The following is a 13,879-nucleotide window of genomic DNA, read 5'->3' as shown; positions in this document are numbered from 1 at the left end:
CACTTTCAAAATAAGTTTTACATCTAAATGTAAATGTCAGATTTTTAAAAACACGATGCATCAATATCAGAGAGTGAAAATACTCCATTACAACTCATGCATTGGAAACGTTACGGAAAGTACAGCGGTGGAAAGTAACTATGTGAATTTACTCATGAACTGTTACTACCAACCGATCTGTTGAATTTTTCCATTTTATGTTTCTTTCAACTTTTACTTTCGCTTTTTATTCAACGACATTTATTTGATGAGTTTAACAGTTACGTTCCAGATTCAGACTAAAATAAAATACATGCAGCGGAGTAAAAAGTAGTAAGGTAGAACTCTCACCACATGTGGTAGCTGTTCTGGAGCTTTCAGTCATATCCCATGATCTTTTTCAGGGGATGGAGTTGCACAGTTACAATACTTACTTATCAACACAACATACCTTTAATAATCCGTCACACAGAAGCTCTTTTTCCAAAATCTCCTTTAATATTACAGTTAACAGGAAGTCTTCAATCCTCAGGCTTTTCTACTCGGACGACACAAAAACACTGAATACTGGGAATTGTTTGGCATGAAAATCAGAAACAGAGACGGTACATACAGTGTTTCAGCTATTGGCAGTTTCAATACAAAAACAGTGGGATTAACCTTTAAAAAATCCCCCAGTATCCCGTGTTGAAGACGACAGGTGTTTCTGTAGGAGTGTGTTTCAGTAAAGGGATCCTTGCTCGACATTTTTTAATAATTAGTTGCAACGACAATGATGATTAAGAGGCTTACAGTGGGTTTAAAAGAGGCACTTCTTCATCACGGCTCCTTCAGTGTGCTCTTCAACAAATTATACAAATATACAACGATCAAACGACCACCTGACAGCAGCTGAAATCTGAAACAAAGGAGGTGACGTCTTTCCAGGAATCCTGTTTTTCTTAATACCCTGTCATGTAAACCTAAATTCAATTCATTTAATTTAAAGAATTTGCAAAACACTGTTTTATTGAAGTATTTTAAAGGTTCCCAACCCCTGTGCCACAGAAAGATTACTACAGAGCTGTGAGGAAACAATATGATTCAGGAAAAGAAATACATCTATATTAAACTATAAGTTCACCAGGTTCAATGTAAGAATTTAACTTAATACCTGTTTCATATCAGAGGGTCTAGAAGCAGGATAACAACTCCTGATATCATTAATTACATTCATGTGACCTGGACCCAGATCAAATTAAAAAATGATTAATTAATTTAAGTCTTTGTCAAAGTCGTTCAGCAGCAGCAGCGACAGTGTGAACAGGTTCCTCAGCTGCAGTTTACACAGCAGGTGTGTAACGTCTCCTGACACCTGCAGTCACACACTGTTTATAATTAACATTACTGCATAAAGCAGGAAATAGACACATATTTAAGACTTTTGTAAATTAGATTTAAGCCTTTTTTCTTTTTTTTTAAGAAACTGGATCCTGCAGAAAACCTGCAGGAGGCAAGTTTGCATCTTGAACTTGACTCAGACTGATTCTGTCTGTCTTTTAATTTACAAACTGAATAAAGTTACATTTTGTTTTCTGTTGGGAGGATAAATACAGAGAGTCACGCCTGAAATGTAAAAAATGTGTTTTAATCCTTAAGATTTTAATTAAATCAAACCCTGTTTTGATACAATTCCTTTGTTTTTAATCTTATTTTTAACTTTATTTTTAGTTAAAGCTCATGCAAATTCCCTGCTGCTGCTGCTTCAACTGGTGAAACACACACCAGCTTTTATTGTGAAACAAGCCGTGTGCACAGTGACTCAGTCAATATAAAAACCATCTGTGGTGCACAAAAGATTGGGAACCTCTGTATTAAAATGCATGAAAGATAAATAACCTGATAAACCCGATCAGTTCCTAAAACTTGATCTGACGTGTTAATGTCGTCACTTCTTCTAAATGCTGCTCGTTACTGTGGAATCGAACTGTTGAATTTTTGTCAGATTTCCTCACTTTTTTATGTAAATGAAGTCAACAAACGACTTCAGAGGCACATTCTTTACACTCGAAGGGTTTTCCTTCACGCTCCACCGTTAAAGGGCAGTTAACATAGTGCACAGACCTCGGACCTAACGCACCTCATTTCTCATCCAATCATTCAAACCAGAGTCCCTGCTGGAAAAACAACCCGTTCCAACAGTATCTACAACTTGTTTCTGGACATTATGATCATTTACATTTTTTACAATAACTCTATACAAATACAGTGTTTTGTCAAGAAGCTGACAGAAGTGCAGTGGAAGCAGAGTTTTACTCAGACTGACTTTGAGAGTAAGTGACGTGTTAATAAGGATGTTTTTGCAGTAAATTAAATAGTTTCTAAACAGAACGTCAGTCTGTGTTTTCTGCTGTGAAGGCAGGGTTTTCTTTAGACCCTCCTCCCTCTGCGGGTGGGTGCGTTTGGTCTTTGTTATGGCGGGTGGTGTTTGGTTGTGTGTCTGATTCTGAGGTGGCCGACTGTGAATCTGTGCCATCATCAGTTGAACTTGTGTGCGTCGTCGCCACCGCCACATACTCAGCAGACGCCGGCTCATCAGGTACCTGGCAACAAGAGGAAACAAACAGTGATAACGTCGGACTAGAAGCCAGTTTTTCAGGTCACACACACAGACTCACACATCTGGCGCCAACATGAGGGACAGGTCGGAACGGCCTTTTATTCAATTCAGTCTGAATAAAGGTCTAGCTGGAAAAACTTGTTGCTGCCTGGCTAGCTAACTAGCCAGGAGAGAAAACATTATTTTAACACTAACTTGCTAGCTTCTATTAGCTGTGTTCACTAGGACACTAACTGGATGCACAAAGATAAATTCTGACTATAAATCAAATCTTAAAAACAGTCAGACTTCACATGAACGTCTAAATTCATCAGCTGCACTGACCTGCATGAATCCTGTCGCCTCACTTGTGTCCTCTGCACTCTGTACGTTACTTTCTGACTCGGCCACATAATGTTCTCAAGACTAAATGTTGTATTTTTACCCGTTCCTCAGCAGCAGGTTGCATCTTTAAAAAGGTACGTACGTGATCTCACAGATGTCTACGGTCTGCTCGAAATGATAAAAATATTTAAATGTGGTAAAACATTTCCACAGACCTGCAGCAGGCGAACGTTTGATCATTCAGAGAGACAGCAGACATCTGTGGGCTCAGAAAAATACCTTTGAACGACCAGCTGCTGGAGGACACACACAAACGGGAACGCCATGTGACTGAATCATGAAGACCGTTTTCTGGGTAATGCTCCTTTAATATTAAAATCTTGGTCTCGCCTGACTCAGCAACTTTTAAAAGCACTTTAGTGACTTTAACTCGTCTCTCCTGAAGAGAGTCAGAGCAACAGTCAGAGAATCTCCACTGGTCTGAAGATTAGAGGCAGATTTAGATGGACATTCACCGGCCTGTCATCGAGCTACAAAGATGGCCGCCGGTCTCACCTAGACAGCGGGGTCCTCGCCTCTCCGAAAAACACGGGAGCAAATTTTTTAAACAGGCTTGATTTAGGTAAATCCACAACACATTTGAGATCTGGTCAAAAAAATATCAAGAACTGAAGAACTGTTTGTCCTGATAATGTGATAATTGTATCTCGCCAGCAGCTCCAACATCACCACCAGAGGATAGGGTCAGGGGTCAGGGGGCTGGGGTGGGGTGGGGTGGGGTGTGACATCACCAGGGAGTAATTCAGGCATGCATGCACCTCACATGACGTCTTGATTCATGCGTGGGAGTTCTCACAAACACATAGACGTATGCATGCATGTACACGCCCACATACCACAAACACACACACACACACACACACACACACACACACACACACACACACACACAGGTGTAGATGAGTCACTGTTATCACCCCATGCAAAACACACACACACACACACACACACACACACACACACACACACACGAAACCCAGGGCACCCCCTCAACACACACAGTAGTTTTCCATCGACCTTCGCACGCAAAGACGTCTCACCTTTCTTGGGCGTGTGTGTGGGCAGCCGAGTAGAGGAGGACAGAGAGTTAAAGAGACATTTCCCACACAGTCATTAAACCATCAGACACAACAGATGGAAACAGTCTGTTATTATCACATGACATCTATCGCTACGGCAGCTACATCAGCATGCAGTGACGACACGCGTGAGTTTCACCTTAAAACATGAATTAAAAATAAATGTTGGTTTTTATTAATGATGGAAGTCACAAAAGGACCCGAGCAGCAACTGTATAAAAACCTCCGACACTGACTCATGCTGTGAACTTGACAAAGACAATCAGACGCAGGAGTCACAAGAGGGACACTCTGAGAACTTGTGATGGACGTTTCTCATTATTCGGACTAAAAGATTAAAAAAAATAAAATTCTAAATTAAAATAATTAATCAATTATCAAATTAATGCTTATTAATCAGCTAATTGACTGTTTACTTTGTGTGTAGATTGAAATAACTACACAACTAAAAGTAATAACTGTAAATGATCATATTCTGCTAATGTTGTCATGGTGACAGGTTAGCCTTTGCTCTGGTCCTCTCAGTCTGTTAGTGACTGTACTGAACAAGCTTTGAGTCGTGACTTTGTTCACCTGCAGTGGTTGGTTCTCTGCTGGCGGTCCGCTGCTCTTCGCCAGGCTCATCATCTCTTTGATCTGGACGATGGCGAAGGCGATGGTGACCCACGGGGCTCCAGAGAGCACCCAGGCCGGCCGGGTCACGTCCTCCTGATCCTCCTGGTGCTTGGTCTTCTTCATGGGCAAGACGGCGGCCTGTCGGTCCGGAGAAAGGCTGCCGACGGCGTTCTGACTCTGCACCAGATCGATGGTGGCGATGGGAACCGGGCTGGAGGGGACCGGGATGTTCTCAGCTAGAATTTTATCCTCTGAGAAAAAAAATTAATACAACTAAAACATTCTGTTTTTAGATTTAAATTCATCTTGAATTTAAACATTTAGACCCGATTCAGGAAGCTTCAAAAGTCTGGTCATATTTTATTGACTCAGACAGAAACGTGTAAACTGTGAAAGACGAGAAAATCTAAACGTTTTACGAGACAGATGATGAAAGCAGTAAAAAACTAAACCCATGGAAAAACATAAAGAACCGGAAACACAATGTGAACCATGACAGTGGGAACATATCAACACGTGATCAAACAAACATGTAGCTGAAAATGTAAACTCATCGTGGATCATGGCAAAGTTGTAAACACAACTTTCATGAATAATTAGCTTTAATCTGATGAGGTTAAATCACAAATTGAAGCAGATATTTGTGTTTAAATTAACGTGTCTGTCTGTGTAATGATTATTTATCAAATGAAATGTGTGTGTGTGGGTGGAGGGAGTTTTCCCACCTTTCTCTTCAGCCTCTCCAGACAAACACTGGATGAAGGCGAAGATGAGGAGGATGACGAGGGAGGCCATGCCGATTCCTCTGAACGTCGCTGCAGCACCTGCAGAGCAAACAGGGAAACTATTGGTTCATCTTTAGGGCTTATTAAATTATTATCACTTTTTAAAAATGATTTTGTGTGTGTGTGTGTGTGTGTGTGTGTGTGTGTGTCGTACCAAAATAACTGACGAACACTCCTCCCACCATGGCTCCACAGCCGCGGCCCAGACCCAGGTGAAGGCCCTGCAGGATCCCCTGCGCCGACGTCCTCAGCGCAGGGGGGACGGCGGCGCTCAGGAAGGAGATGCAAGCTGCCCAAACTGAGGCGTGGGTCAAACCTGCAGGACGCACGGGGACAGACAGGGGGTCAGAGGTGGAGCAGGAGGAGGAGCTTGACACCTGGAGATATTCTCAGGAAGTTGTTTTTAGAATAAACTGGACTTGAAATGAAGGAATATGTTTCCTGTCTTTGGCTCAAGTTTCATCAGGAAAACAAACAAACACACTGATTATCAGGGTCACTGAAACTGAGATCACAACATACCACAAACAAAATATGATTCAACAGTGGCACTGGCAGCAGAGCAGAGCTGTGCTGCCTATATGCACTGCCATGTTTTTAGTTTTAACTGTGGTTCTTACTTTCATTTATTAATATTTTACTTCTTTTTTTTATTTTTTATTTCACTCTGATAATATAATTTAGAGTCAGTGTCTCTATTTCATAGTATTTAAAATGTTTCTATAAAATAGAATGATGTAAAAACTAATTTGTTAAATAAATCCAGTATTTCTTGGACTATATTGTTTATTTATAGTGAAAAATATATTGAATATATCTTTGGGTCTTATTTACTTTTTAATCAGAGCACAGACTAAACACTTTTATTTTGTCAGCGTTCCAGCTTCCTGTCTGCAGCCTTAGACATAACATGTCACATGACCACCGCGCCTTCTCCGAGCCGGTCGCAGCTAATCACACATTAAACACTGGAGGTAAACAGCAGCAGAAATGTGCTGTGTTTCTGAAGAGAGCTCTCTCTGATGTCTTCTGTTGCGTGGTGACGTTATCGAAGTGTTGGATATGTTGAATACACACAATAAGATATATTGTGTTTTTAAACAGTTTTAAGTGGTCGGCCTCACAGTGAAAACAGACAGTGAACTTGAAGCTGAAGCTCTGAACGAGTTTTCACTTGTTTATTCTGTGAGGTGTCTGTGTTTTCTCAGGGTGGACGTCTCAAACAAACCACCCAGACTCACACAGGAGCTGTGGTGTGTTTACTAAACTTCTCCATCCACTCAAGTCCTCTTTTGTTTTTCACTTGCTTTACATTTTTATCTACTTTAGTTTGAATAATGCGCTTTTAAATGCTGTAAATGATCTCCTTTGTTCTTTTGTTGGATTTATTCTACTTACACTAAGGTCATTTATACGTGTTACAGGTCCAACAGTCTCCTATAAGTTCCCTAAAGAAGGAGCTGATGCGTTACACTGAGCGTCTCTTTGATTTCTCAGCAGGTTCACGCACAACTTGAAACTAGTATTTTCTAGGCTTCCTGTTTGTGTATAAACTCGTCAGCGTCTGCAGAGCAGCTCCGGCAGGTCCTGCTTCACTGCTGTTAGTGATCCAGGCTGCAGGAGGAAGGAGGCCGTCTGATAAACGTCCTGTTAGGACAAACACAGCCTGTTCTCGTCGTGGGGGTCCTAGCTTTCCAACCCCCCCCCCCCCCCCTGCAGACAGAGAAGTGAACGGATGTTACCTTGAAGGACCTCCATGGGCAGGACGGTCCAGGCGTTCTGCAGGTAGGAGATGTACAGGTAACGAGCCGTGTTGCAGGCCAGGCCGATGTACAGCACTCTGGGGGGGGGGGGACGAAGGAGGGGAGGGTGTTAAAGTCAGCTAATCAATATGCATTTACAACAAGGACCACACCTCTAGTAATTTTCTCAAAACATGACCTTCTGCTCAGCTTTTTCCTTTTGTGCAAGTTTTTTCTACTTTGCTGTTTTTTAATACAGAAAAATATAAAATTAAAATGAAAGAAATCTGAAGTTTTGTGTTAAAATTGATTCTTTCAAAAAAAATCCAAAATGGACAGAGATGATAAAAGGTGGAAAACACACAGATCTTACACATGAGAGGCTGTGAACTTTAGAAAAATGATTAATTATTAAAACTGTCATTGAGTCATTGAGCTTCAGGGTTCAACTGGGAAACAGATGTTTAACTAAAGGTTAAAGCTGTAAGTTTTTTTGTCAAAGGACGGGAGGAGAAAACAAATAGAAACTCAGTTTGATAGTAAAACTTCAATCGATGAATCGAGTCATTGTTTCGTCTCAGTTTCAATAAGAGCTTTTTGTTTTACTGGCTGCAGCGACGCCGAGAGCAGCAGAGACAAACTGATGTGAGCACGACACACCTTCAGCCAGTTCATCTCCAGACAGGATTATTTCACTGTTTGTTCAACCTAACACGGTTCGCTGAGCACACACACACACACACACACACACACACACACACACACACACACACACACACACACACACACACACACACACACACACACACACACACACACACACAGAAGGGGAGCTGTGTTTGAGCTTGACGTGTCAGCTGATTTTCTGGTTCTGGCTTCAATCATTCTGCGCTGATTGGGACAGAAAATACAACTTTAATACCTTAAATTAACTGACATGTCATAACCATAGTTTCTGTGGAAGTGCTGAAGTGAGTAAGAAATATTAAAGTGACCTTGAACACAGGAAATGTCGCAGATGGTTGTGTAGTAAACTGGTAACTGTAAATCCTCCTGCACACACAGCTTATTTCAGCTTTATTTTAGTGATGCAGGACTTTGGACTGAGTGTATTGAGAGGACAGTTCTTTTCTTTGGTTTGAATTTTACAAATACTAAATCAGTCAGTCAGGTTTTATATTTAAATATATCTCCTTAATTTTAAAGACATGATATGAACATAAACATAAGTTTTTAAGGCTCTGCAGATGAAAAAAACTCATGTCATATCGAGAAGTTTTTTTCCCCAAAATGTAAGTTTTACATGCACAAATTTAAATTGTGCATAAAACAGATGGTAGTTAAAAACAAGGACGCTGGTTATCATATGACTGTAACCCGGCTACTTAAAGAGCAACTCACCACGAGATGCTCTCTGGGTTTTCTGAGTTGCTGTTTCATTTTAAAACTGAGCACATCAGTGAAGCAGCAGCAGATGATCTTTCGGCTGCTAACAGTGGAAACACACACCGTGACAGGGTCAACACAGGACACCTGCATGAGCCTGAGGTGACCCATTAACATCCTCCCACCTATAAAAAGATAAGTGAGCATGAGTGATGCCGAAGCTGCCGCCTGCCGGGCTCTCGAGTGGTTTTCTGCTCTTGTTCCAGTTAAAGCAGGAAGCGTCACGTCCTCACACGCTCAAGACTCAACAGCGTGAAGGAAATACAGTGTGAGATGAACCTGCTGAATACTGTACAGTCAGTTTCAGTTTCAGTGTCTAACTGCATGTGTTTTTCAACCATTTGACATCAGTTATAGTTTCACTGCAGTTTTTACTTTCTCTTGTCTTTTTATTTATGTTCTACTTTGCTGTTTTACTGCAAACAGCATCAAAATATAATGTTACAGTACTAATACTAATAATGAGGCCTGATTATTGATGAGATTTTCCATTCTGGTCCGTACACATAACCATTATTATTTGATGCCAATCTGAGGATTATAAACATCTTATTACCCACTGTTCAATCCAAGTAAATAGCTCTGACCCTTCTGAGGAAAATTAGTTGTTGCATTTGGTTGGATGTTAAACATTAACTAAACATCTGCATGTGTAAATTTTTGGGTTATTTCAGGAAACCACTAATATTCAATCCATGCAGCAGCTCCTTTCACTTCCCCTCCTGTCGAGCTGTTTCACAGTCAACAGTGTCGACGTCGTGTGTTTTATGTGCAGGACTGATGCAGGTTCAGAGCTGCAGCCTGACATCTAACACCACGCTCTCGAATGTCCCCGCTGCCCGTGAGGTCCGGCCCTCAATTCGCTCCGACAGAAACCCCGAGCATCAATGACGGCATTGTCTCAAAGAGGCACGTTCACTCTCCCCTGCTCTGACACTGGATACAACAACTCACTGCAGCTCGCTCCTGCAGAGGGGAGGACGGATCTAACTGTCCAACTGGGGCACCTCATCACCACAGACGCCCTTATTTACTGTGATGAGTGAACACTAGGTATTTTATTGTCAGGTTGGAGTGGAGTCAAATAAAGATGCAAGGAAAGAGGAAACAGTGCTCAGGCTTCTCTGGACATAAAAAAATCTGATTCCAATTTCAATTAGAGTTGAAACAATTCGTCAATTAATCGATTAGTTGAGCAGCAGAAAAATAATGTTAATCTAAAAATCCTTTCAGTCATTTTTCAAGAGGATTTCTTGCTTTTCTTCGTCATACATCTCTGTAAACTAAATATTTTAAAGTCTTTGGACTTTTGGTCAAATAAAACAATTTTTTGATCTTTCAGAGGAAGCAATTAATTGAAAAAAATACTTGGTAGATTAATCAATAATAGTAATCGCAGGTCTAATTCCATGTTTAACCTTGTTTATTAATTTGTCTGTTCAGTATTGAGAGGAAGATATTATCTGTATTTCGTGTGTCTCACCTGACGTGTCCGACCAGCTCGATGAACTTGTGGCTGGTGAAGTAAGCGGCGAGCTCAGAGACGTGGCTCAGGACGGAGCAGACGCCGAACAGCGTGGTCGTCCCCTTCAGGTCCTCCAGGTGCCAGTAGAGGAAGCTGAAGACGAAGCCGTAGCCGAATCCCATGAACCAGGCGACGAAAAGCACGGAGCTGTAGCGCACGCTGCAGAGAAGCTTCAGGAGATCGCTGTAGTGGAACTCCTGCGAGGCGCTGGGGCTGATGGGAGTCTGGTCCGAGGAGCTGGAGTCCGTTATCGACCTCGGGCTGTCGGTCTGCTCCACCACGCCCTCTGGAAGCTCCTGCTGGTAGTCGCCGCCTTTCTCAAAGTAGAACTGAGTGGCAACAACAAACGCCAAGGCCATCAGCACGCCAAAGACGATGAAGGCGATCTGGTAGTTGTGGAGGCGGAAGTCGGGCAGGATGCAGCCAACGCCATCGATCACGACGGTGATGTGCGTGTGGTCGATCCAGATGCCCACCAGCAGCATGGCCAGACCCCAGCCCAGGGAGCCCCACATCCTCTGCAGGCCGTAGCGGTCGCGGGCTTTACCGAGGTACTGCAGGGTGACGGTGTCCACGATGGTGACGGCCGGGGCGCTGAAGAACTCGCCCACGATGATGACGAGCAGGATGAGCAGGAAGATGGTCTCCACCTGGTCCTCGTTGTAGATGATCTGGTACTCCTTGGCTTTGGTTGGAGCAGCAGAGGTGGTGGTGGTGGAGGTGGAGGTGGTGGTGGGTTGGGAGGTATTTGGTGCGAGCTGTGTGGTGTTATCTGGCGTGAGGGGTGGTGATGTCGTGTTGGCGTCAGCTCTCCGTACACGCCTGTGGAACAAGCTGACGTGCGGGAGTTCAGGAAGCCCAGGGAAGTCTAGAAAGCTCCGGCGTCTCCTGGTGTGGTTGGTGGAGTTGTTCAGATTTGTGACGTTACCGTCAGGGTGAGTCGTCATCACCGGCGTCACCGTAGTTGCGGGAGAAGAACCTTTCTCTTCGCATTTCATCTCAGCTGGTTTGACGAAGCCGATGCCGCTGTTGAACACCAGCCAGCAGAAGACAGAGAACAGCAGGACCGCCTTCCCTTTCTTGAAGCGGTCAGCCACCACCCCCCAGAAGGGGGCGCTGCAGAACTCAATGAAGTAACGGATGCCGACGAGCAGCCCGCTGCGACTGGCCGACATGCCGAGCTGCTTGTAGTACACGGCCAGCAGAGGGTGCAGCGAGCCGTAAGCGGCGTAGAAGAAGAAGTAGAAGATTTTGGAGATGAGGAGGTGGCTGTTGATGCGGAGGCACATCCTCTGGCAGCAGTTGATGGAGTCAGGCTGCGAGGACGGGGCCTGTTCGGGCGGCGTGTCGGTGGTGGGCGCAGGCGTTGCGGTGACGCCCACCTGCCGCTCCATCGACAGGGTGTTGAACGGCTCGGCCAATACATACTTCCTCTTCTGCTCCTCCTCGTCGTCCGTCAGGATGGCAACCTTGTCGTCAGCTGCCATATCTGGAAGATAAGGAAATGAGGGTGAGAGCGGCACCAACGGTCATTAAACAAATGATACTGAATTTCTCCTCCAGCTGGCAGGTTTGTCTGCTCTGCTGGAACATAATCACGGGCCGGAAATCAAACATCATTTCATGATCCTCTGCAGGAAAACACAGCTGTTGTGAAAGAAAACGTCTTACAATGATTCACCAATCGTTTCTTTCTCTTGCTAAAAAAAGATTTCTTACTCTGGAGACTTTCCAACTTCAATACCTCCCAGTCTGGCATTAATCAAACACCCAATATTAGTATAAATAGATCCGTCTTTGGAGGAACAATTAGTGAGCTTTAAACACTGCACACAGTCATTCAGTGGTTTCTTTAGATAGAGGTGTGACTAAGTTACAGAGAAACAAATTTAAAAAAGTTATTTTTTCTTCTTCTTCTTTTTTAAATGCATGAATTAAAATCAATATAACAATCAATAGAAGCTCTAATGTTCTTTGTTATCTCCTCTTTTCACTTAGAAAACAAGTTATTTTTATCCCTTTGAAATACAAAGACACAACATCACACAGCTCTGGAGTCTGAGTGCAAAATAAAGCTTTGAAATGACCTTTTTTCCTGTTGCCAATAATAGAAATAAGTGTCTTTAAACTGTCTCTGGAGTCTGTTTGTTATTCTAGTCGTCTAAGTGAAGTGGTTTTGGATCTAGACCTGGTCTGATGTGGTTGACAAAAAAGTTGTAAAATCATATTTTCCCCCCCAGTTTTCATGATGAACAGAATAAAGGTTTCACATATATGAGAGATTTTAAAACAGCCTTTGTGGTCTCAGCGTCAATGTATTCATCATTACAACAGTGATGAAAACAGGGCCGCTTGGTAATCCTACAAGGACCGCTGGAGGTCCACAGACCCCAGTTTGGAAACCGTCTGTCCGGCACTGACGGTCCTATGCGGAAGTGTTTGATATCTTCACTAAAGCTACAGTTTATTTTTAAATGGAAAACAAACCAAACTCAACACATTTAAAGGAGGATTTAAGGAAATTGCTAGAACGACGTTGCAGGTCGGTTGAACCGGTTGAACGAGCAGGAAATTGTGACACTTTCATTCTCCCTCCTACAGCCTCAGTTACATTATTATAAACATTTTCAACAGAAAAACATTCAACGTGAAATAAAACACGACATTTAAAGACACATTAATTAGCTCACCTGCTCAGGTCACCGCTCCCATTAAACTATGACTGCGCAGTTACTGATGAATTTTTCTCTCTCCGGTCGAACATTTTTCACACAAAAACGGCTGATAATTATTTCTTTTATTTCGCGGATAATGTTTGAATTCACGGGAAAGAGTTCACGTTTTTCTATTAATGTGAATTTAAAGTGTTTCCCCGGCTCCCCTCTCTTTGTATTGAGAACAACAGCAGCTCGTTAAACCGGAGCTTCCACCTGTCCTGAAAGTGACACCAACCCACAAGCCAGCATCCGGTCTACATTTTCAAAATAAAAGCCAGTTTTATAATATTATATTTTATTATATTATTGTTGCTGGTATGTGTTTAAATAATTATTTGTAAATATTCAATCCATTCCATTTTCATTTTCTATATCAGGCTGCTTTATATTATTATTTCTATGAATACATACACTTAAACTTAATCTGTGTATATAGTAAATAGTAATTTTTATAGCATATATCTAAAGCTGAACTACTACTAAACTAGTTGATCAAGACAAAATCAATCAGCAACATAAATGTGAGAATTTGATGCTGTTTTGAATTGTTGTTTCATAAAAAAAAATTCAATGCATAAACAAGGGTTCTGGAAAATTGTAAATAGCACTTTTAAAGTAATTGTAATATTAGCTGAAAATGAAAACAGCATTACATCACTACATTCAATGTTTATTCCAGCACATGTACCTGTTATTTCTTTGTTGTCTGGGCGTATGCTGTGCTTTTATTTTGTCGACATCCGGTGGATTTTAGCGGTAAATCCAGGCTCGTTGACTCATCAGAGCGACTCCGCCTAAACGTCTCCAGTGTGTCAATTAAAGGGGAAACTTCCATTAATCATAGTGAAAACAACCATAAACATAAACATTCAGATACAATACATGTTCCCTGTAGTGATATTACATGACAAACACAACCATAATGACTATATATACCTGCCAAATACTACCATGATTATTATTTTATTTTATATTATATTTATTAATCACAGATAAATCTAAACCCCT

The 13,879-nt window shown here is 42.2% G+C and overlaps 1 protein-coding gene across 1 annotated transcript; it reads right to left on the bottom strand.

Moving 5' to 3' along the window:
- Positions 1-455: 455 nt before the first annotated feature.
- LOC130165518 (major facilitator superfamily domain-containing protein 6-A-like) lies at positions 456-13,094 on the bottom strand. Its single transcript, XM_056370857.1, has 7 exons — positions 12,845-13,094; positions 10,113-11,643; positions 7,184-7,281; positions 5,596-5,757; positions 5,382-5,480; positions 4,615-4,907; positions 456-2,561 (listed from the first exon to the last, which is right to left on the bottom strand). The coding sequence occupies exons 2-7, from the start codon at positions 11,639-11,641 to the stop codon at positions 2,352-2,354; spliced, it is 2,391 nt and encodes a 796-aa protein (XP_056226832.1). The 5' UTR covers positions 11,642-11,643; positions 12,845-13,094; the 3' UTR covers positions 456-2,351.
- Between the last annotated feature and the right edge of the window lie 785 nt (positions 13,095-13,879).

The sequence above is a fragment of the Seriola aureovittata genome, chromosome 24, assembly GCF_021018895.1.
Source record: "Seriola aureovittata isolate HTS-2021-v1 ecotype China chromosome 24, ASM2101889v1, whole genome shotgun sequence".
NCBI classification, from domain to species: Eukaryota; Metazoa; Chordata; class Actinopteri; order Carangiformes; family Carangidae; genus Seriola; species Seriola aureovittata.
Note: the sequence above shows the minus strand (reverse complement) of the source record. Positions and strands in the feature narration are given on the sequence as shown.

Bases quoted from the DNA above. Each gene is read 5' to 3' on its own strand.
- LOC130165518 (XM_056370857.1), bottom strand. From the start codon at position 11,641: ATGGCAGCTGACGACAAGGTTGCCATCCTGACGGACGACGAGGAGGAG. The intron at 5,481-5,595 runs GTACGACACACA...TTTGCTCTGCAG, and splicing joins AGTGTTCGTCAGTTATTTTG to GTGCTGCAGCGACGTTCAGA. The intron at 4,908-5,381 runs GTGGGAAAACTC...TTTTTTTCTCAG, and splicing joins TGGAGAGGCTGAAGAGAAAG to AGGATAAAATTCTAGCTGAG.